The sequence below is a fragment of the Rhinoraja longicauda genome, chromosome 6, assembly GCF_053455715.1.
Source record: "Rhinoraja longicauda isolate Sanriku21f chromosome 6, sRhiLon1.1, whole genome shotgun sequence".
In the NCBI taxonomy this organism is placed as follows: Eukaryota; Metazoa; Chordata; class Chondrichthyes; order Rajiformes; family Arhynchobatidae; genus Rhinoraja; species Rhinoraja longicauda.
The window spans coordinates 9396221-9419630 of NC_135958.1; the positions used below are offsets into that span (position 1 = coordinate 9396221).

General features: G+C 47.3%; 1 protein-coding gene across 1 annotated transcript in view; it reads right to left on the bottom strand.

Annotated features, from left to right (window-relative positions):
• lonp2 (lon peptidase 2, peroxisomal) overlaps window positions 1-16481 on the bottom strand; it is a 37168-nt gene extending 20687 nt beyond the window's left edge. The window contains exons 1-6 of the mRNA XM_078400419.1: window positions 16110-16481; window positions 12567-12792; window positions 11595-11726; window positions 10326-10448; window positions 6121-6296; window positions 4566-4660 (exon numbers count right to left, since the gene is read on the bottom strand). Of these exons, the coding sequence (XP_078256545.1) occupies window positions 4566-4660; window positions 6121-6296; window positions 10326-10448; window positions 11595-11726; window positions 12567-12792; window positions 16110-16345 (988 nt within the window). The 5' untranslated portion in view covers window positions 16346-16481. The remainder of the gene's footprint in view (window positions 1-4565; window positions 4661-6120; window positions 6297-10325; window positions 10449-11594; window positions 11727-12566; window positions 12793-16109) is intronic.
• Window positions 16482-23410: the final 6929 nt, after the last annotated feature.

Sequence of the window (23410 nt, forward strand, 5' to 3'; positions counted from 1 at the left end):
AGCCTGTGCCTGGATGTGACCGGGTAACCGCGAACCTGAGGTGGGCCAAGGGGAAAGGCGGTAGCAGCAGCAGCGGCGGCAGTGAGGCCGGGCGTTGGTGGAGGTGGAGGCTGAGGCCTGGGCCTGGCACTGGGCTTGCCCTCGGCTCCCCTGTCGCCCCTCCTCTCCCCGGCCGGCTCAGTGCCTTCCCCACGCCGCCCAGAGTCCAGCGGCTCAGCAACAGTGGCAGAGCCGCCGCCGTCTACCACTAAACATCCCCGCACTGGGACGGGACAGGACTCTCCCCCACTCCCGCTCCATCAATAGCGGCCGCCCTGGCCGGGAGCCGGGTTCTATGGCAACCGCGGGTTGCTCCCGGGAGGGAGGGGGTGGAGGGAGGGTGGGGGGGAGAGGGTAGAGGAGGGGAGGGAGGGAAGGGGGAGGAGGGGAGGGAGGGGGAAGGGAGAAGAGGAGAGGGGGGAGTGGCGGGGAGAGGGTGCTGCACCAATGCAGGAGAGGCAACCCTAGGAGGGAGGGGGAGAGAGGAGGGAGAGGGGGGAGAGATGAGGGAGAGGGGGGAGAGATGAGGGAGAGGGGGGAGAGATGAGGGAGAGGGCGGGGAGAGGGCGGGGAGAGGGAGAGGGGGAGGGCGGGGAGAGGGGGAGGTCGGGGAGAGGGGGAGGTCGGGGAGAGGGGGAGGGCGGGGAGAGGGGGAGGGCGGGGAGAGGGGGAGGGCGGGGAGAGGGGGAGGGCGGGGAGAGGGGGAGGGCGGGGAGAGGGGGAGGGCGGGGAGAGGGGGAGGGCGGGGAGAGGGGGAGGGCGGGGAGAGGGGGAGGGCGGGGTGAGGGGGAGGGCAGGGTGAGGGGGAGGGCGGGGAGAGGGGGAGGGCGGGGAGAGGGGGAGGGCGGGGAGAGGGGGAGGGCGGGGAGAGGGCGGGGAGAGGGGGGGGGGCGGGGAGAGGGGGGGGCGGGGAGAGGGGGGGGCGGGGAGAGGGGGGGGGCGGGGAGAGGGGGAGGGCGGGGAGAGGGGGAGGGCGGGGAGAGCGGGGAGAGGGGGAGGGCGGGGAGAGGGGGAGGGCGGGGAGAGGGGGAGGGCGGGGAGAGGGGGAGGGCGGGGAGAGGGGGAGGGCGGGGAGAGGGGGAGGGCGGGGAGAGGGGGAGGGCGGGGAGAGGGGGAGGGCGGGGAGAGGGGGAGGGCGGGGAGAGGGGGAGGGCGGGGAGAGGGGGAGGGCGGGGAGAGGGGGAGGGCGGGGAGAGGGGGAGGGCGGGGAGAGGGAGGGCGGGGAGAGGGAGGGCGGGGAGAGGGGGAGGGGGAGGGCGGGGAGAGGGGGAGGGCGGGGATGGGGGAGGGCGGGGAGAGGGGGAGGGCGGGGAGAGAGGGAGGGCGGGGAGAGGGGGAGGGCGGGGAGAGGGGGAGGGCGGGGAGAGGGGGAGGGCGGGGAGAGGGGGAGGGCGGGGAGAGGGGGAGGGCGGGGAGAGGGCGGGGAGAGCGAGGAGAGGGGGATGGCGGGGAGAGGGGGAGGGCGGGGAGAGGGGGAGGGCGGGGAGAGGGGGAGGGCGGGGAGAGGGGGAGGGCGGGGAGAGGGGGAGGGCGGGGAGAGGGGGAGGGCAGGGGGAGGGCGGGGAGAGAGGGAGGGCGGGGAGAGGGGGAGGGCGGGGAGAGGGGGAGGGCGGGGAGAGGGGGAGGGCGGGGAGAGGGGGAGGGCGGGGAGAGGGGGAGGGCGGGGTGAGGGGGAGGGCGGGGAGAGGGGGAGGGCGGGGAGAGGGGGAGGGCGGGGAGAGGGGGAGGGCGGGGAGAGGGGGAGGGCGGGGAGAGGGGGAGGGCGGGGAGAGGGGGAGGGCGGGGAGAGGGGGAGGGCGGGGAGAGGGGGAGGGCGGGGAGAGGGGGAGGGCGGGGAGAGGGGGAGGGCGGGGAGAGGGGGAGGGCGGGGAGAGGGGGAGGGCGGGGAGAGGGGGAGGGCGGGGAGAGGGGGAGGGCGGGGAGAGGGGGAGGGCGGGGAGAGGGGGAGGGGGGGGAGGGCGGGGAGGGGGGAGGGCGGGGAGAGGGGGAGGGCGGGGGGGGGGAGTGGGCGGGGAGAGCGAGGAGAGGGGGATGGCGGGGTGAGGGGGAGGGCGGGGTGATGGGGAGGGCGGGGTGATGGGGAGGGCGGGGTGATGGGGAGGGCGGGGTGATGGGGGAGGGCGGGGTGAGGGGGGAGGGCGGGGTGAGGGGGAGGGCGGGGTGAGGGGGAGGGAGGGGAGAGGGGGAGGGCGGGGAGGGTGAGTGGGGGGGGGGAGTGGGAGAGAAGAGGGTGCTGCATCAATGCAGGAGTGGTTTGGGCCCAACGGGTCCACTTGGTCTAGTATATACTGAAAACAGAACAATTAAATTCTTACTTGCAGTGGCATAGCAGGTCTGTAAACACAGTAAGCATAGATAACACAATAAACAAAAGAAAGTTCAATAAATTTAAAAGAAATGTTGCCAACTTAATTTCAGTTCCATAACTCAGCACGATAAGCCAAAGGGAATCTGCTTACTTTCCTACAGAGTGCACAACACTAAGTGTGCCTACCATTTATACATTTCTTCTTTTTATTGTGTTAATGTTTTTCAATAGTTCCCTGTGGGATCACAAGCCCCTGTATATCTACAGGTTTCAGCCACAAATGCTCCTTCACCAGTATCCCCTTGCGAGGGGAAATAAATAACACGCTATATAAATGCATGCCTGGTTTACCAGCCCATTATATTTTAACTGTCCCCACTTGGTTTTGACTGTGTTATATGAAAACTAGAGCCTGTTTACTTTGTCTTAAAATGGCAAGAAAGTTTGTGAGGGAAATGGTGGTGTATATTGTATTTTGTATATCGTGTTTTTCCCAATGTACAAAAGTGAGAGTAACAGTGCTCTTGGGCACAGTTATAGAATGCTGGACTGTTTCAGTTTTTAAGCCCTGCATTATACTTCAATAGAAAATATAACCACAAAATGTTCTGGTAGCTTCACATACCAAAACCTATGTATTGTCCTAAAAAAATCATTCTAACTTCCTCCTACAAGAGAATACAATACACCCCCATCAAACAGCAGTTTGGGTAATGGAAACCCTTACTGAATTCACCAATCACTGCCCGAAAATTGAGATATGAGTAAAATTCACTCTCTCAAAATTTATATATAAAAAAATAATATACACAATATATTTCTCACATTATTGCCGCATGCTTCATGCTATGGAAAATTAAGACTGGGGATTTGTTTAGAAAGCAACCCTTCCGTAACGCAATGACTTATATTCCAACTTTTAATCACTTTGTCACAAGCATCATTATTCACGTCCCTCGGCCCAGAAGCATCCGCATACAAGAGCATCCACACAAGGATGACTCAGTAGTGCAGCTGGTAAAGCCTCTGCCGCACAGTGCCAGAGACCCTGGATCGATCCTAACCTTGGGTGTGGTCTGTGTGTGGAGTTTGCACATTCTCCCTGTGTGTTTCCTCCACGTGCTCCGGTTTCCTCCCACTCCCCAAAGATGTGCGGGTTTGTAGGTTAAATGTCTTCTGTAAATTGCCCCAGTGTGTAGGGAGTGGATGAGAAAGTGGGACAACATAGAACTTGTAGCGTGGACTTAGTATGTCAAAGGTCCTGTTTCCAGGCTGTATCTTCAAACTAACATTGTTCCCGATGTTGGGGAGGTCCAGAACAAGGGGTCACAGTTTAAGGATAAGCGGGAAGTCTTTTAGGACCGAGATGAGAAAGTTTTTTTTCACACAGAGAGTGGTGAATCTGTGGAATTCTCTGCCACAGAAGGTAGTTGAGGCCAGTTCATTGGCTATATTTAAGAGGGAGTTAGATGTGGCCCTTGTGGCTAAAGGAATCAGGGGGTATGGAGAGAAGGCAGGTATGGGATACTGAGTTGGATGATCAGCCATGATCATATTGAATGGCGGTGCAGGCTCGAAGGGCCGAATGGCCTACTCCTGCACCTATTTTCTATGTTTCTAACCTATAGAGTTGTTAAATAAAATAATAAGTGAAATAGATACAAGCGCAAATGATGCCAGCAGAGGATAGAAATAATGGTCGACAGAAGGAAACAAAAATAGTGCTGCCATGAGTGAGATGAAAGATCTGCACAATAATCCTTTCCTAATGATTCCTGCATCTTACAGGGTGTTTGCAGAATTTGGATAGACTTACAGGCATGAGGAATGGTAAAAATATTTCACATTTGTGCGTTTTCCTTTTCCGGGGGTGCTTCTGTTACAGGAATGTTTAAGACAAATTTGTGCAATGGAGGCAGGGACCAGATCACATTGCAAACAGCTGAGGCACAGTAGTAAAAGAAGGAATGCACATCAATGTCAAACCTTATGCACGGTTTCTCCAAAAGTTAACTGGAACCATGACAGGAATTTGAACAAATGTCAAAATTATTGGGGAACAAAAATGTTAAAATATCCCACTTCATTTTCTGACCCGCTCAACATTTACTTAGTGTATAGAACTCACTAGCTTACAATAGAACTGCCTCAAAAAAAAGCTCCGAGTACTGTTTAAATTTACTTTTTAATTTCAAGATTGCAGTGAGTAGTCTCTTACCCGTTGTACTTTTATTCCAAGGTAATTCTGCCATTAATTCCAGGTAATTCCGGGTTAAAGCAAACTCTGGCATTGACTGAGGCATCTTTTTTAACCTGTAAATGGCAAAATCCATAGAAAAATATAAGCAACATGGTTTGTGGGGTTTTAAGAGAGTTCTTCCATTTATACACTCACTTTAGTTTAGTTAATTATTGCCACATGTTCCGAGGTACATTGAAAGGCTTGTTTGTCATGTGTTATCCAGTGAGCGAAAAGACTATACATGATTACAATCAAGCCGACCACAGTGTACAGATACAGGATAAAGGGAATAACGTTTAATTCAAATGAAAAAAACTCAGTACAGACAGCAACCGCAGTCAGGATTGAACGCCAGTCACTGCTCTGTGTAAGACAGCAACGCTATCACTGCACCACTTAATTTATTTAATTAAACTTGGAGGTTATATTTGTTTATTGTCAAGTTTATTGTCAAATGCACAAGTACAGTGAGGTACAGGTATAATGAAAGTCTTAATTGTGGCAAAATCACAGACACAGACTCACAAAAACAAATTATCCGTAAATTGTCCACAAAATTACATAAAATTCTGCAAGACAGTAAAAAGACGACGGTGCATAAAAACAGGACATTAGTGTAAAACACAATTATTTTTAAAAACTAAGTCCACAGTAGTGGAATAGGTGGTCTGTAGTGTTCCATTGTCAGGGTAGAATCGGGGTTGTCTTGGCCAGTTCAAGAACCTGTTGGTTGTCGGAACTTTTACAGGAAATGCTAGAATCTATCAATAGGCATGTAGTAACAGGGGAATTAGAAAATCATAATGGGACACATATTTCAATGCTCCTAGATCTTCAGCTACCTGCCCTTGGACCACATCATTTCTTCCAGCAAGTGGTCCAGTTCTGGGAACCTGGTACCCGGGAGATCACGTTCATAAGTTACAGGAGCAGAATTACGCCATTCGGCCCATCAAGTCTACTCCGCCATTCAATCATAGCTCCTATAACTTTCCCTCTAAACCCCGTTCACCTACCTTCTCTCCATAACCACTAACCCCCTTACTAATCAGGAATCTGCCAATCTCTGCCTTAAAAATATCCATTGATTTGGCCTCCACAGCCTTCTGTGGCAATGAGTTCCACAGATTCACCACCCTCTGACTAAAGAAATTCCTCCTCATCTCCTTTCTAAAGAAACGTCCTTTTATTCCAAGGCTGTGACCTCTGGTGCCAGACTCTCCTGCCAGTGGAAACATCCTCTCCACACTCACTCTATCCAGGCCAGATCAGCGTGAATCCCAGCTGAAGTAGTCGGTGGTGTTGACATCATTCCTCTGGCTGGTTGCGCCCTGCTCCAGTTATGATAACTGCCTCAAAAAGGCAGCCAATATCAAAGACCCACACCACCCTGGTCACACTCTCAATTCACTCCTACCATCAGAAGCAAATTAATATTGCTACTCTCAAAAAAAATTGTGCCTAGTTCATGGAGTTAATCAGTTATGCCACAAAACTGATTACTATTGCTACTCAAATGTTAATTACGCACCTTTTGAGTTCCTTCATGCAAACTTTCATTGCTTGCTCTGGCATATTTGTGCTTTTAATCTTCTTTTCCAGCATGAAAATATCATCATCATCATCATCTTCCTGCTCCAGACCATCCAAGTGCAACTGTCCCCCTGGAATCTGGTTGTTTTTTCGAATAGATCGGATGGTTACGATCTAATGGTTGCAAATAATTCTCCGGTAAATAAAACAGGTTCTCGAACATCAGTTATCACAACTTAATTGGGATAGCTGTTTCCTCAGCAATAAAACTTCCCAGAATATTTACCAAGAAGTGCATGCAGGCAGTTCTGTTACGAGCGTTTCCAAAATATGAATTGGAGATAATGCAATTGATTATTTGCATTATGTGCTCCAAATTGTACACAAATGCGATTTTGAAAAGAAGCCAGAGAACCACATTAAGGTTACTTTGAAAATCGACAGACAGAAAAAAAGCTGTTGTGGATTTAAACAGTATAGGTGGAAAAAAAAACACTTTTATCCATGTAACCTCCCCACAGTAATCAACACCATTATCATCTTAGAGGCTACTTTAACCGTGGGATGTCATTGAAATATCGTCCAAATATGTTCTGTAAAAAAATGTAAAAATACAGCCTTTAGTATCTTTAGTTTGCAAAAATAAACTTATTGCTATTGTAGCTTTTACGTTTAGAAATCCTACAGGAAAAATAACTATAATTGCTTGTCTGAAACTCTCTAACTCCCTCTCCCCATTGACACATATCTTTATAACACGGTTTTCTGTAAACAAGGTTATATTGTGTTAGAGCAGAACTACCAGCTGTAGCATGCAGAGTTCAGAATCATTTTCTGCTCAGATTCTTCCTCCTACTTATCCTTGGACCATGATCCCACAGATGAGCATCAGGCCTTAATCTCAAACACCATTACTGATTTCATCACTTCCAGCTGTCTGCGTTCCACAGCCTCCAACCATATCGTTTCCCAGCCCCGCGCAGCCTGTTTTTATCTTCTCCCCAATATCCACAAACACAATTGCCCTGGCAGACCCATTGGTTCTGCCTGCTCCCGTCACACGGAAATGATTTCCACGTACCTCAAATCCATCCTATCCCCCCCGGTCCAATCTTTCCCGACCTATGTCCAACATACCTCACATGCCCTTCGTCTCTTTAATGACTTCCGCTTTCCGAGCCCCCACTCCCTCATCTTTACTATGGACGTTCAGCCACTCTACACCTCCATCCCCCACCAGGAAGGCCTTAAAGCCCTCCGTTTCTTCCTCGACCGCAGAACCATCCAATTTCCCTCTACTAACTCTCTACTCCGCCTAGTGGAGCTGGTCCTCACCCTCAACAAATTCTCCTTTGACTCCTCCCACTTCCTCCAAGTCCAAGGCGTAGCTATGGGCACCCGCATGGGCCCCAGCTATGCCTGCCTCTTTGTAGGGTACGTTGAACAATCCCGGTTCCAGGCGTACACTGCCCCATCCCCAAACTCTATCCCCGTTACATTGATGACTGCATCCGTGCTACCTCCTGCACCCATGCAGAACTCATGGACTTCATCAACTTCACCACCAATTTTCATCTAGCATTCAAATTTACTTGGACCACTTCCGACACCCCCTCCTGTTTCTTGATCTGTCTCCATCACAATAGACTATTGACTGAAGTCTATTACAAACCCACTGGCTCCCACAACTATCACGACTACACTTCTTCCCCCCCTTCTTCCTACAAAGACTCTATCCTCTAATCCCAATTCCTCTGTCTACGCCGCATCTGCGCGCAAGATGAGGTGCGCCATACTGGAACATCTGAGATGTCCTCATTCTTTAGGTAACGGGGGTTCCCTCTCCCATCATAGATGAGGCCCTCACTCGTGTCTCCTCGGTACCCCGCAGCTCTGCCCTTGCTCCCCATTCCCCTAGTTGCAAAAGAGACAAAGTCCCCTTAGTTCTTACCTTCCACCCCATCAGTCGTTGCATATAACACATAATTCGCCAAAATTTCCACCACCAACAGGATCCCACCACTAGCCACATTTTCCCATCTCCACCCCATTCCGCAGAGACCATTCCCTCCGCAACTCGTGTTTAACTCATCCCTTCTCACCCAAACCACCCCCTCCCCAGGTACCTACCCCTGCAACCGCAGAAGATACAACACCTGGTGCTATACCTCCTCCCTCGACTGTCTCGGGACAACGACAATCCTTTCAGGTTAGGCAGAGGTTCACATGCACCTCCTCCAACCTCATCTACTGTATCCGTTGTTCAAGATGTGAACTCTTATGCATTGGCGAGATCAAATGCAGACTGGGCGATCGTTTCACAGAAAACCTTCGCTCAACCAGTGTCAACCAACCTGGTCTCCTTCCAATTCCTACACAGACCTTTCTGTCCTCGGTCTCCTCCATTGTCAGAGTGAGGCTAAACGCAAATTGGAGGAACAGCATCTCATATTTCGCTTGGGCAGCTTGCAGCCCAGTGGTATGAATATTGATTTCTCTCACTTCAGGTAGCCCCGGCATTCCCTCTCTACCCCTCCCCCACCCAAGTCACACTAGCTTCTCAGTTTCATCCTACAAACAGCTTACAATGGGCTGTTTCCTTTATCATCGTTACTTTTTTGCACATCTTTCTTTCATTGATCTTTACCTCTCCACATCACCGTCTATATCTCTCCTTTCCCTTCTCCCTAATCAGTCTGAAGAAGGGTCTTGACCCGAAACATCACCCATTCCTTCTCTCCAGAGATGCTGCCTGTCCCCGCTGAGTTATTCCAGCTTTTTGTGTCCACTACATAATATACAAATCTGCAGAACTCTTTTGTAGAAATTAATGGAGTCTAGCAAATTAGGACTTTAAGCTCATCAAAACATGAACCTAAACGAAGTATTTGGCACATTTACGTACATTTTGGACATGATGCAATAGTTACATGATGCAATAGTTACATGCAGATCAGCTCCAACAGTTACCAGATTGTAACTATAAAGTACAGTGTTTTCTTTCATTTTGTTATTGTAGGAAGGCAGTCTCTCAAGAAAATAGAGAGGAATATTATTCACTGTGAATAACGCACAGATGATACTGTCATAATCTTTTTTTTGAGAGTGTTTTGAAATGTAACTCCATTAGGAATTTATACTATACCCTAGACATAGTAAAACATGCCCAGATACCATTTTATAAAATTGTAACATTTCAAGATACAGAGAAGGGCTGAAAGCTGTGTCACTGAAAGCTCTGGTGAAGAAGATTTTTAGAAGGAGGGAAAGAAGTGCCAGGTGAAGGATCTAGAGCAATTTAGACAATAGATCAGAGACACGATGGAGAAAATGGGCACTAAAGAAATTATTAAGATCCTTTAGTGAGATTCAATTATTAATGCAGCAGACAGAGGTAGCTGAGGCCTCCTGCCCGTAGTGTTAGAAAAGCCCAAGTTAATTACTTTCAAATATTGATGAAAATGGAATTGGAAAGAAATAGTGCACTCTTTACAACACCAATGAACTCAGTTAAACTCATAGCAAGTTTTAAATCAATAGGCAAACCCCTAAAGCAACAGTATATAGAAACAATGAACTGCAGATGCTGGTTTATACCAAAGATAGACACAAAGTTGTGGAGTAACTCAGCTGGTCAGGCAGCATCTCTGGAGAAAAGGAATGGGTGATGATTTGGGTCGGAACCCTTCTCCAGACTTCAAATTTGAGTTTGAAGAAGGATCCCAACCCGAAGCATCACCCATTCTTTTTCTCCGAAGATGCTGCCTGAGTTACCGCATACTTTGTGTCTATATTCCTAAATTGACAGGAACCCTAAAGCTCACTGACATGCCAAATCATTTTACCTCAAATATAGCATAGAATATAATATTTAACCAAGTTAAATATTTTAGCTCAAGTATATCACAGAATATGATATGTAAAGCAGTGAAAGTATTTTACAGACCGTCCATTTCGCAATGGTTTTAGAAAAAGGTAGGTTTTGCAGAGTACAGCACCTAAAGTTTTTTTGATGTTCAACCATCCAAGAACTTTTAAACTGCCTTTGGCCAACAATTAATACAGGTTTTACATTGTCCATTATTATGCAGTATCCTTACTTTAAAAAAAAAAGGATAATTTATGATTTTGCAGTGTCCTGCACAGATGTTTAATGGATTAAATAATTTGATATGTCATTCCTGCAGAATAATTTATACCTACCCTCTTTTCATCACTTGGCGTTGATTTGCGAGTTTTTTGAAGTAATTTAAGTCCTTCAATTTGCCGAACAAGCAATGGAATAGTCTTCTTAAATCTCTCCTCTAAACCAACAGCATCCAGTATCTGTGCATCAAAGCAAAGATCAAAACAGTAATAGGTATCACTGAACTGTTCCAAAAGTGTGACATCTACAGATCACAGACTACAATTGCAGGCTACAAATGTTCCATGCAATGAAGCAAATTAAAAGGCAGATCATTTGTCGCACAATTATAACTACCAAATGTTACATTAAAATGCCGACCTTTTAATATTTAAAAATTCAGAATTGGAAATGCTGTTCTTCACTCATATTCAAGTAAAACAAAATGCACGTTGTCATGTATTTCAGGGGAGCCCCTTTAAATAACATATATTTCCCATTCCCTAATATATGGACTTCACCACTCCTCCTTCCCCTGACTACCCAGTTTAAGGTCCCTATCCTTCAGTGGCCATTTGCAACAACTCAACAACTACTAACTTTCGTCCAATGATTCCCGATAGCTGACTCTCGCCTGGAACTCAACATCAAACCTCAACACAACTTCTCTACTGATAAAGTGCTGGAGGAACTCAGCGGGTCAGGTAGTGTCATTGGGGGGAATGGTCAGGTGATGTTTCGGGTCTGGATCTTTCTTCAAACCCTGAAGGCTGAAGAAGGCTTTAAGACTTTTGTCTGAGGGTCCCGAACTGAAACATCGCCTGTCCATTCCCCCCACAGACGCTTCCTGACCCACTAAGTTCCTCCAGTGCATTGAGTTTTGCTCAAAATTCCAGATCTGCGGTTTCTTGTGTCCTCTCTACTGACCAGTCAGTGTTCACGCAAACCACACTATGCCGTCCCTTTCCCGTGACACTACCCAAACATGAGCCCCCAAACTGAACTTCTGATTTCCTTTGGGCACTCCACACCATTAGGATGAAAGAAGGACACGCTTTGCCTCATGGACACCCAATGCAATCTAAGACTTCACAAGCTTTTGAATTTCCCAATGGAGGATCCATGGCAAACAAACAGCTTAACCCAACTCCTCACGTGACTATTAGTTTCAAGCCCAATTTGTTTTCTGCAGCAGAGCTGTAAATTGCATTTCTCCTGAGCAAAAAAAGGGAGGATGTTCACAAAACCATTTTAATTTTCAACCAGAGTGATTCAACCTCCTACATGAATTCTTAAACTTTAGGCTCCACGATGAGCATGAAGTGCACATTTTAAATCAAACATACCTGGAGTTTTTCATTAGCACTCGTGCGGATAATTGATGCCAAGATGTCGGGCAAGGTATCTTTAGGAAGGTTGTCCAACAACTGTCGCAGCTTGGCCACCACGGGTACTGACATATCCAGCATCTCCACCAGCTGCAAAGGTTCAATTCCCCATTACTGCACAATTTCTAGCATGTGCCCTGGGTTTGTCAAGAGTGCTTTTTTGGGGGGTTTAAATTTAGTTTATTGTCACATGTACCGAGGTACAGTGAAAAGCTTTTGTTGCGTGCTCTCACCAGTCAGCGGAAATACAATACAATACTTGATTACAGTCAAGTTATCCACAGTGTACAGATATATGATAAAGGGAATAACGTGAATGCTTAACAAGATTGAAGAATTCACCATTAAATCAAACCATCCCTTCATGGAGTTTTACAGGGTTACTAACTAATTCACCCCAAATACCAAGTAGGAGTCAGTTGGAAAATTTTCTATGAACTGTGAACCGCCTTTGGTTGCACTAAGAACTTTGGGTTTTCTTCGCACTAGGTTTGGGGTTATTAATTCATTGAATTTGTATATTATCTGTGTGTATTGTGGCCACCGATTGGCCTTTCACTCTAGTTCTATGTGATCCCACTTTCTCATCCACTCCCTGCACGTTGGAGCCAATTTCACAGAGGCCAATCAACGTACAAACGCGCACGTCTTTGGGATGTGGGAGGAAACCGGAGCATCCGAAGGAAACCCACATAGTCACAGCCCTTGGTGGGTCGAAGGCCCTGTTTCCATGCTGTATCTTTCAATAGTACATTAATTTCTCCTACAACTGCTAAAATTTACCCTGAAGGGTAATAAATACAATCAGCTACATAGAAACGTGACTAAATAGAAAGCTGAAATACACAGCTCTTCAATCGGACTAACGTTGTTCCATGACAATTATGGAAGTTCCATTACAAGTAAGAATGCAGAACACTTTACACCAACCTGTACTGCATATTTGTAGAACTCCTGAGAAAGGTCACTCAGCTCCCCAGAACCATCTGCATATTCCTCTAGGTGGTCAAGTTGTTCTACTTTAGCCACTGGGAACGGCTTCTCCTGCACCACCTCGAGTATGTTGAAGCGACATAGGCCCGTGATTAACAGTGTGTAGTGCGGCTTTGGCCAGTTACTCCCGACTATCTGCACTGCAATACCCGCTGTTCCGGTCCTAATCACCAACGTGAGAGAAACAACCAAATCAGCAAATTCAAGAGGCACAGTGTGAATTGACTGTTTTTAAGAAATGTTGTGATATAAAATTAGTAAAAGCAATTACAATAGACAAACAAGAAACAAATAAAAATATAAATATGAAATCTTTGCCAATGGCCTGGCAATAGATTGTTAAAATATAAACAAAGGCCAGAATTGTTCTACTGCGACACTGCCTTACAGCGCCAGAGTCCCAGGTTCGATCCTGACTACCCTTGCTGTCTGTATGGAGTTTGTACATTCTCCCTGTGACCACGTGGGATTTCTCCGGGTGCTTGGGTTCCTCCCACACTCCAAAGAGGTGTAAGTTAATTGGCTTCTGAAAATTGTCCCTAGTGTGCAGGATGCAACTAGCGTATGGGTGAACACTGGGTGACACGGACTCGGTGGACCGAAGGGCCTGTTTCCACGCTGTATCTCTAAACTAAACTAAAGAAATACTGGGAGAATTATTGAAATTAACAGAAACTGCAACCCTACCCAAACTGGAAGTCATAAATGAATTTGCACCAAGAATGAGGACAGGATAGAAATCTTCAGTCATGTCCTGTACAAATGATTTCCCTGCCCATAAATTACCTATTTTTCAATTATATAGGCAATTTATTCTGTGAAATTTAAATTTCTTATTTAAATTTAGCAAAGGTGATTTAATGCATTATTTATAAAGTTGGTCACATTATATAGATTAGGTAAAACAAACAAACAAGCTCGGTCCAAAGTTTTCAAACTGGGCTGAAGTCCACTGATATTATCCTGATGTAACTGGATTGAAATCAGCTTTCCTTCATTTTAACCCGTGCTGTTATTGAGCAGATCTCCCCATAGCTCTACAAATGGCTCATAATTTTGCTTCTCTCATTAACATCTTAGTTTGTGTCTGCTCCACAATCTGCTTTATGTTTAGTTATTTCACATTATATAGCTCTTTTTTAAAACATTCCCTGTCTGTGGGCTTATCTCAGTAACAGAAAACAGAGTTCAGGCTCCAGGGCACAGTTCCACATAGTTCTAAATCAAGCAAAATGAGAGCAAGCCATTGCCAACTCCTGAAAACTACCAACAAGAACAAAAACTTCTACTTCTAGCAATACATGCAGTCTGTGAGATACACAAGGGTTCCTTTCCGGAGAACAGCCTGATAACTAATTTTTTCCACATGTCAGAAATGGACAATTTTAATGAGGATCAATCAATGTAAACAATTCTTTATCATCTTCCCCTGCGTAGTCATAATGGTACAGAATCAAAATGTCTCACATCCAAAGGCTGGAAAGGTATCAACCGATGTAACATTCATTGTTGGTTAAGTATTTTACAAGTGTCAATAGAAGAGATTTGCCTCGTCAGTTTCCAAAACAAATCTCTGCAGAGGGTCTTGACTCGAAACATCACCTATTCCTTCTCTCCAGAGATGCTGCCTGACCCGCTGAGTTACTCTAACATTATATGTATCTCTCAAGTGACGTGCCACTGTGAATCAGCAGCTTCAATCTTAAAGACAATGTGTTGTTAATGAAAATATCTACATGATATATTGCAGGGAGACTACATGCAAATAGTTGCTCTTGGTCTAAAGCTTGGTTGTCTTTAGAATGAATCAGCTGCTACCACTATTGAATGACTACTGAAGATGATGAGGCTGACCCTGGGCTAAGGGCTAACTGTCGCTTGTCCTGAGGCCGACCTGTGCAGTTCAATAAGCACTTTATTATCACATGTAACTAGATGCAATCAAATGCTTTGCTTTTGTATATAATCCTGTAAAATTGTACTAGACATAAGCACAATACACAAGTACAAGAGTGCAATGATTGTAGTGTTGTTGGTTTGGAGAATTGTCGCACCTGTTGTCTGAAAAAATGTACCACTCCCCTGTGTGTGAATTTTGGGACAACGACCAGTCCAGGGTTTACCTGTGTAGGTGAGTGGGCCCCGGGCCTACCTGTTACTGGTGCTGACCCCGAGCCTGTGCTAGGGCCTACCTGTGCAGGGGAGCAGGGCCCACCCATCGCTGGGTCTACCCCAGGCCTGAGCCTGCCTGTGCAGGGGAGCGGGCCCCGGGCCTATCTGTGCAGGGGAGCGGGCCCCGGGCCTATCTGTGCAGGCGGGGCAGTACCCGGGCCTGGGTTCCCGGCCTACCTAGTCAAGTCAAGTCAAGTCAATTTTATTTGTATAGCACATTTAAAAACAACCCACGTTGACCAAAGTGCTGTACATTTGATTAGGTACTAAGGGAAAAAATGAAACATACAGTAGCACGCAAACAGTTCACAGCGCCTCCTCAATGAGCCTCAAACGCTAGGGAGTAGAAATAGGTTTTGAGCCTGGACTTAAAGGAGTCGATGGAGGGGGCAGTTCTGATGGGGAGAGGGATGCTGTTCCACAGTCTAGGAGCTGCAACCGCAAAAGCGCGGTCACCCCTGAGCTTAAGCCTAGACCGCGGGATAGTGAGTAGCCCCAAGTCGGCCGACCTGAGGGACCGGGAGTTAGAGAGGGGGGTTAGAAGATTTTTGATGTAGGGGGGGGAATGTCCATTTAGGGCTATGAAGGGTTCTGGGCCTAGGGCCTACCTGTTGCTAGTGCTGACCCCAGGCCTCGGTTTGGGGTCTACCTGTAGTGGGGTCCCAGGACTCGGGCCTACCTGTCACTGGTCCCACCTGTTCCCAATGCCGGGCCTGGTTGCTGACCCCCGGCCTGGGCTTGGGGCCTACCTGTAGCGGGGTCCCGGGACTGTCTCGGGCCTACCTGTCGCTGGTCCCACCTGTTCCCAATGCCGGGCCTGGATGCTGACCCCCAGCCTGGGTTTTGGGGCCTACCTGTAGCGGGGTCCCTGGACTGTCTCGGGCCTACCTGTCACTGGTCCCACCTGTTCCCAATGCCGGGCCTGGATGCTGACCCCCGGCCTGGGTTTTGGGGCCTACCTGTAGCGGGGTCCCTGGACTGTCTCGGGCCTACCTGTCACTGGTCCCACCTGTTCCCAATGCCGGGCCTGGATGCTGACCCCCGGCCTGGGTTTTGGGGCCTACCTGTAGCGGGGTCCCTGGACTGTCTCGGGCCTACCTGTCACTGGTCCCACCTGTTCCCAATGCCGGGCCTGGATGCTGACCCCCGGCCTGGGTTTTGGGGCCTACCTGTAGCGGGGTCCCGGGACTGTCTCGGGCCTACCTGTCACTGGTCCCACCTGTTCCCAATGCCGGGCCTGGATGCTGACCCCCAGCCTGGGTTTTGGGGCCTACCTGTAGCGGGGTCCCGGGACTGTCTCGGGCCTACCTGTGGAGCCGGGGCAGCTGTTGGTCCGGGTCGCCGCCGCCGGGGTCGCCGCCGGGCACCACGCCGATGATGGTGCTGCGGACCGAGTTGCCCTGGAGCAGGCGGCCCCGCACCAGCTGCAGGTTCCGCGCCGAGTCCACGCCGACGCGCAGCGAGGAGCCGGGCAACAGCACCGCCTCCCCGCCCAGCAACAGCAGCGGCAGCCGCCCGGGCAGCCGCACGGCGCCCCGCTCCATCTCCGCCTCCTCCTAGCTCTCCGCTGCGGTCTAGCCCGCTCCCCCGAGTCCACCCTCAACGCCGCTTCGGCCCCGCCGCTCCCGCCTAGCCCGCTCCTCTCGCTCTCGCCCTCGCCGCCGCCGCCGCCGCCGCCGTCTGTGCACACTGACGCCGCCCAGAGGGTCAAAACCATTCACTCTGCAAAACTTGCAACCTTGCAATAAAAGCACGTAAAGACTCATCTGCGTGCATTGTATTGAAACCTATCCCCAAAATTACTCTTTAGCAATCTAAAACCATGTTCAAGAATCACTGGCCAGAGGATCAAAACCATTCACTCTGCAAAACTTGCAACCTTGCAATAAAAGCACATAAAGACTCATCTGCGTGCATTGTATTGAAACCTATCCCCAAAATTACTCTTTAGCAATCTAAAACCATGTTCAAGAATCACTGGCCAGAGGATCAAAACCATTCACTCTGCAAAACTTGCAACCTTGCAATAAAAGCACATAAAGACTCATCTGCGTGCATTGTATTGAAACCTATCCCCAAAATTACTCTTTAGCGGTCTAAAACCATGTTCAAGAATCACTGCCCAGAGGCTTCAAAACCATTCACATTGCAATCTTGCATTAAAACAGGAAAAGGCTCATCTGTGTGGATAACATTTTGACATTTGCCCAAAATCACTCTTTTCCAGGCTAAGACCATTTTCAAGAATCGAGAAACACCATCCAGAAGGTCAAAGGCATTCACCCTGCAGCAGGCATTAAAGCAGGGAAAGGCTTCGCTGTGCTGATTATATTTAATTATGTTCCCCAAATTACTCCTTTAAAGGTTAAAACCTGATCAAAATTCAAGAATTACCCCCTTTATAGGCTAAAACCATATTCAAGAATCATTGAAAACCCTACCACAAGCATCACAACGGACACATTTAGATACACGCCCCAAATCACTCTTTTCCGGGCTAAAAGAGTGTTCAAGAATCAAGATAGACACAAACAGCTGGAATAACTCAGCGGACCAGGCGGCATCTCTGGGGGGTGACGTTTCGGGTCGAGACTCTTAGAAACATAGAAAATAGGTGCAGGAGTAAACCATTCGGCCCTATGAGCCAGCACCGCCATTCAATATGATCATGGCTAATCATCTAAAATCAGTATCCAGTTCCTGCTTTTTCCCCATCTCCCTTGATTCCTTTAGCCCAAAGAGCTAAATCTAACTCTCGCTTGAAAACATCCAGTGAATTGACCTCCACTGCCTTCTGTGGCAGAGAATTCCACAGAATCACAACTCTCTGGGTAAAAAAGTTTTCCTCATGTCAGTCCTAAATGGCCTACCCCTCCTTCTTAACCCCCTACCACCTTCTTCAGATTCAAGAATCAAGACCATGTTTAAGGATCACTCTGTGTAGGAAGGAACTGCAGGTGCTGGCTTGCACTTCAGATTAACACCAAGTGCTGGAGTAACTCAGCGGGTCAGGCTGCATCTGCGAAGGCAGCATTTGCGTCGAGACCCTTCTTCAGACAGATAAAGGCTTCTCTCTGTGGATTATAGTTAAACATATGCCCCAAATCACTCTTTTCCAGGCTAGGAGCTATGTTCAAAAATCACTGCCCAGAGGTCAAAACCATTCACTTTGCAATCTTGCATTAAAGCAGGAGAAGGCTTCTCTTTGCAGATTATATTTCATTATGTGCCCCAAATTAGTCTTCTCCAGGCTAGGACCGTGCTCAAAAATCAAGAATCACTGCCCGGACGTTCAAAACCATTCACCCTGCAACTTTGCAGCAAGCATTGCAGCAGATAAAGGCTTGGCTGTGTGGATTGTGTTTAAACATGTGCCCCAAATTACTCCTTTATAGACGAAGACCAGGTTCATGAATCAAGACCATGTTCAAGAATCACTGCCCAAAGGTTCAAAACCATTCACCCTGTAACAAGTTATAAATCAGATAAGGCTTTTCTGTATTGTCTTGTATTCAAACATATGCCCCAAATCATTCTTTTCCAAACTAAGACCATGTTCAAGAATGGAATATCACCATCCAGAGATTCATAACCATTCACACTGCAAAACTTGCATTAAAGCAGATAAAGGCTTCTCTGTATGGATGATAGAACATTGAATTCAGAGAACATGAATATTGAATGTTCCAATTTTAGGTTTACTAACCTACAACCAATTCACCCACCTGTCTCTCTTCCCTTCTCTACTCTCTCCCTCTCTCCTATTCTCCCTCTTTTCCTCTCTCCATCCCTCCGGCCCTTCCCTACTCCCTTGTCTCCTTCTCTTCCTCTTTTCCTCTCCTTCTTTCGCCCTCTCCTCCTCTCTCCCTCTCTCTCTTTCTTGCTTCGTCTCCCCCTCCTCCTTATCCCTTCCCCCCCTCTCTCTCCCACCCACCCTCCACCCTACAGTCACGCTCTTTCTCTCTCTTCCCAAAGCAACTTAGCAGGTCACCCCTCAGATCCATCCTCTTCACTTCAAGTTGACAGAAGGGTCTCGACCCGAAACGTCACCCATTCCTCACCCGAGATGCTGCCAGTCCCGCTGAGTTACTCCAGCGTTTTGTGTCTGCCTTCAGAATATTATGAGGACTTTATCAGACACCTTCTGAAAGTCCACATCAATGACATCCACAGGCATTTCTCATGAAAAAATTAAGTTAGTGTTGTCAAACCTTTACAATGCCATCAGTTGAACAGTTCCAAGGTTTCCTCTCACAGCTTCCTTAATTACAAATTCTGGACATTTCCCAACAACAGATGGTAATTTTCTTGACAGCAGATGTTAAATGACATGGTTTATAATTAGGAAGTCGAAGAGTTCCTAATTATAATTATCCTGCTTCTCTCTCTCACCTTCTTTAAACAACTGAGTAACAAGTGCAAGTCCGTCTGGCTCTTGATCGAAGGAATCAGTGGAAGACCATTTACTGCAACTAAAACGTTCTCGCTTATCGCCACTAAAACCCTGCATGGAAACCATCTGGTCATGGGGGTTGTTGATCTTAACTCCCATTATTATCGAAATTACTGTTATTTTGGTTGTGCTTTTACAGAGGGCCAATTAACCTACCAATCCGCAGGTGTTTTGGGATGAGGGAGGAAACCCATGCTAACTCCACATAGACAGTACCCGAGGTCAGGATCGAACCCGAGCCACTGGCCCTGTGAGGCAGCTTCATCTGCACTGTCCTTTTTAGCATTTTACAGAGGCATAAGGATATGCGGAGAACTGTGCAGGCAAATGAGATTAGTTTAACTTGGCATCATGTTCGGCAAGGACACTATGGGCCATAAGGGCCTGTTCCTGCACTGCACTGTTCTATGGTCCATTTATAGTAGGGACTTTATCAGTCCTTCAGTGCCCATATAATGTTTCTGATCACTCCTCAATCTACGATTGTAAAAATCGTGTGTGTTGATTTTGAAGTCTCTTTTCATACTCTGTCACCTTTTGTAAATTTTGCTTTCCACGTTCCCCATCCCACATCCTCACCATCTTATGGGGATGGAGAATCATAGTCATATACAGCATGGCAACAGGCCCTTCGGCCCAATTTGCCAATACTGACCAATGTCCCAATCTATACCAGTCGCACCTGCCTACAATTGGCCCATACCCCTCTAAGCCTGTCCTATCTGTGTACCTGTCTAAATGTTTCTTATATGTTGCGATAGTCCCTGCCTCAACCACTTCCTCCAGTAGCTCATTCCATGCACCCACCACCCTATACGTGAAAACGTTACTCCTCAGATTCCTATTAAATCATTCCCCCCTCACCTTGAACCTACATCCTCTGGTCCTCAATTCACCTACTCTGGGCAAGATACTCTGTGCGTCTACCCGATCTATTCCTCTCGTGATTTTATACACCTCTATAATATCACCCCTCATCCTCCTGTGCTCCAAGGAATAGAGTCCCAGCCTGGAAAATCATCTGTTAGTTTTCACCTTCCCTGGTTTTTGAGATTTGTGTTAGTTGTTACTCCTTCAGTCACTCACTGGCATTTTATTTAACAGACAGAACTCTTCCCCCAAGGGGCCAGATTTCTCCATATCATTTAATATATATTTTCAATATCTCTCACGGGTCTTCTTTCTATTTTCACTCATTAAAAAGGTTCTCCAAGTTTATTGTTGACATCTCTGTCGCATTAAATGGAAATGAAACTCACATGGAACTTGGTAACGATTAGTCGAAACAAGGAACTGCAGATGCTGGTGTACAAAAAAAAGATACAAAGTGCTGGAGTAACTCAGCGGTTCAGACAGCATCTCTGAAGAACATGGGGAGGTGACATTTCGGGTCGGGACGCTTTTCCAAAGTCTGAAGAAGGGTCCCGACCTGAAACATCACCTATCCATATTCTCCAGAGATGTTGCTTGACCTGCTGAGTTACTCCAGCACTGTTTGTTCTATATTGTATGAATTTGATCTTTTTACAGTGATGTTGATTAGATGAATGTTCACAAGCCATTAGGTTGTTCAATAAATGTGGCTCATTACAAAATTTAATATTATCTGTCCATTGTAGGCTCAGTGGCATTCTGTTCTACTTTAAATCCTTTTCTATTTCTTAATTCTATTCGTAAGACTTGGACCTCCTGTTCTATTCTCTCTTTTATCACTGGTCTTTTCATCTTTCATCATTAAGGCTATTCCACCTCCTCAAAGGTTTTTCACACTTCACTCTAGCCTTTGTGTACTGGTACACTTAGTTCCAAGTCCTGTTCATCTCCTAGCTATTTCTCAACAATGTTGTTTACATTTAGGTTTATTATTGTCATATGTTCTGAGATACAGTGAAAAGCTAGTTCAGTTTAGTTTATTGTCACGTATACCGAGGAACAGTGAAAATCTTTTTATTGCGTTAGCTATCCAGTCAGCGGAAAGACTGCACATGATTACAGTCGAGCTGTCCACAGTGTACGGATACAGAATAAAGGAAATGATGTTTAGTGCAAGCTATCTTTCAGAAAAATCCGATTAAACATAGTCTGAGGGTCTCCAATGAGGTAGATAGTAGCTCAGGACCGCTCTCTAGCAGGTGATGGATAGGGTGGTTCAGTTGCCTGATGACAGCTGGGAAGAAAATGTCCCTGAATCTGGAGGTGTGCGTTTTCACACTTTTGTACCTTTTGCCTGATGGGAGAGGGGAGAAGAGGGGTGACCGGGCTGAGACTGGTCCTTGATTATGCTGCTGGCCTTGCTGAGGCAGCGTGAGGTATAGATGGAGTCAATGGAAGGGAGGTTGGTTATTGTGATGGTCTGGGCTGCGTCCACAATTCTCTGCAATTTCTTGCGGTCTTGGATGCTGTTCTCAAAATGTGCATCCTTTGGTTTTGTATGATATCAAGCTTTTCTGTATCTCCTGCCTGGGTCTCTGCCGTGGGACTTTACCCTGTCCAAAACTGTTACAACTGTTTCGTTTCGTTGGGTTGCTGCTGTCTAAATTACCTAAATTATTGCATCATATGGGAGGCGCATTCCCAATCTCGTTGTACCCCTGGGTACAATGACAATAAAGATATATTGTATTGTATTGTATTGTATTGTATTACTTTGCAACTTTCCATATGCTTGTTCCATGTAAAGCACAATATTATTACCCCCTCTCCTCTTTCATTTGTTTTAACTTTACGCACAGTGTAACCCCTCCCTCCCAGCATCATACATACCGAGGTTTAGAGGGATTATGGGCTGAAGACGTCCAGGATAAAACAAGTGTAGATGGGGCATTTTGATCGGCATGGGCAAGTTGGGCTGAAGGGCCTGTTTCAGTGATGTATGATTCTATGATTCTACGACTATCTGTGGGCCAACACGAAAAACACTTAGCTCCTGGCATTGTCTTTAGCCGATTGCCAAATCCGCTAACTCCCCCTCCCATTCCTCCACTGACCTTTCTGTCCTGGGCCTCCTCCACTGTCAGAGTGAGGCCCAGCGCAAATTGGAGGAGCAGCACCTCGTATTGTGCTTGGGCAGCTTACACCCCAGCGGTATGAATATTGACTTCTCTAACTTCAAGTAACCCTTGCTTTCCCTCTCTCTCCAGAGAGACTAGTTCTCCGACTAGTTTCATTAGTCCTCCTGATTAAATTTGCTGATAGTACTCCTCGTTGTCACCTTTCCCAACAATGAACCATTCTACATTTTCCTTGATCACCGTCCCCTTTAATCTGTCGTTTTCACACCCTATCCTTTCATATCTCTTTGTCTCCCTCATCCCTGACTCTCAGTCTGAAGAAGGGTGTCGACCCGAAACGTCACTCATTCCTTCTCTCCAGAGATGCTGCCTGTCCCGCTGAGTTACTCCAGCATTTTGTGTCTATTGTCTTGAGTTGCCCTCCCTTCACTGGTCGGTGCTAACATGGACCACAATGGATGTCTGTTCTGTTGGACAATGCGGAGTGCAGATCACAAGAGGGCAGACTTGTTTAACGAATAATAAAATGTGGAAGCTGGAAATCCAAAATCGGAACTTCGAGCCTTCTTTAGTTTTGTTCCCCACTTATAGACAATAGACAATAGACAATAGGTGCAGGAAGAGGCCATTCGGCCCTTCGAGCCAGCACCGCCATCAAATGTGATCATGGCTGATCATTCTCAATCAGTACCCCTTTCCTACCTTCTCCCAATACCCCCTGACTCTGCTATCCTTAAGAGCTCTATCTAGCTCTCTCTTGAATGCATTCAGAGAATTGGCCTCCACTGCCTTCTGAGGCAGAGAATTCCACAGATTCACAACTCTCTGACTGAAAAAGTTTTTCCTCATCTCAGTTCTAAATGGCCTACCCCTTATTCTTAAACTGTGGCCCCTTGTTCTGGACTCCCCCAACATTGGGAACATGTTTCCTGCCTCTAACGTGTACAACCCCTTAATAATCTTATACGTTTCGATAAGATCCCCTCTCATCCTTCCAAATTCTAGTGTATACAAGCCTAGTCGCTCCAGTCTTTCAACATATGACAGTCCCGCCATTCCGGGATACCTTCACAGATACCTTCACAGACCACTTCACAGACCACTTCACAGATACCTTCAGTGAAACTGAGCAATTTAGATATTTT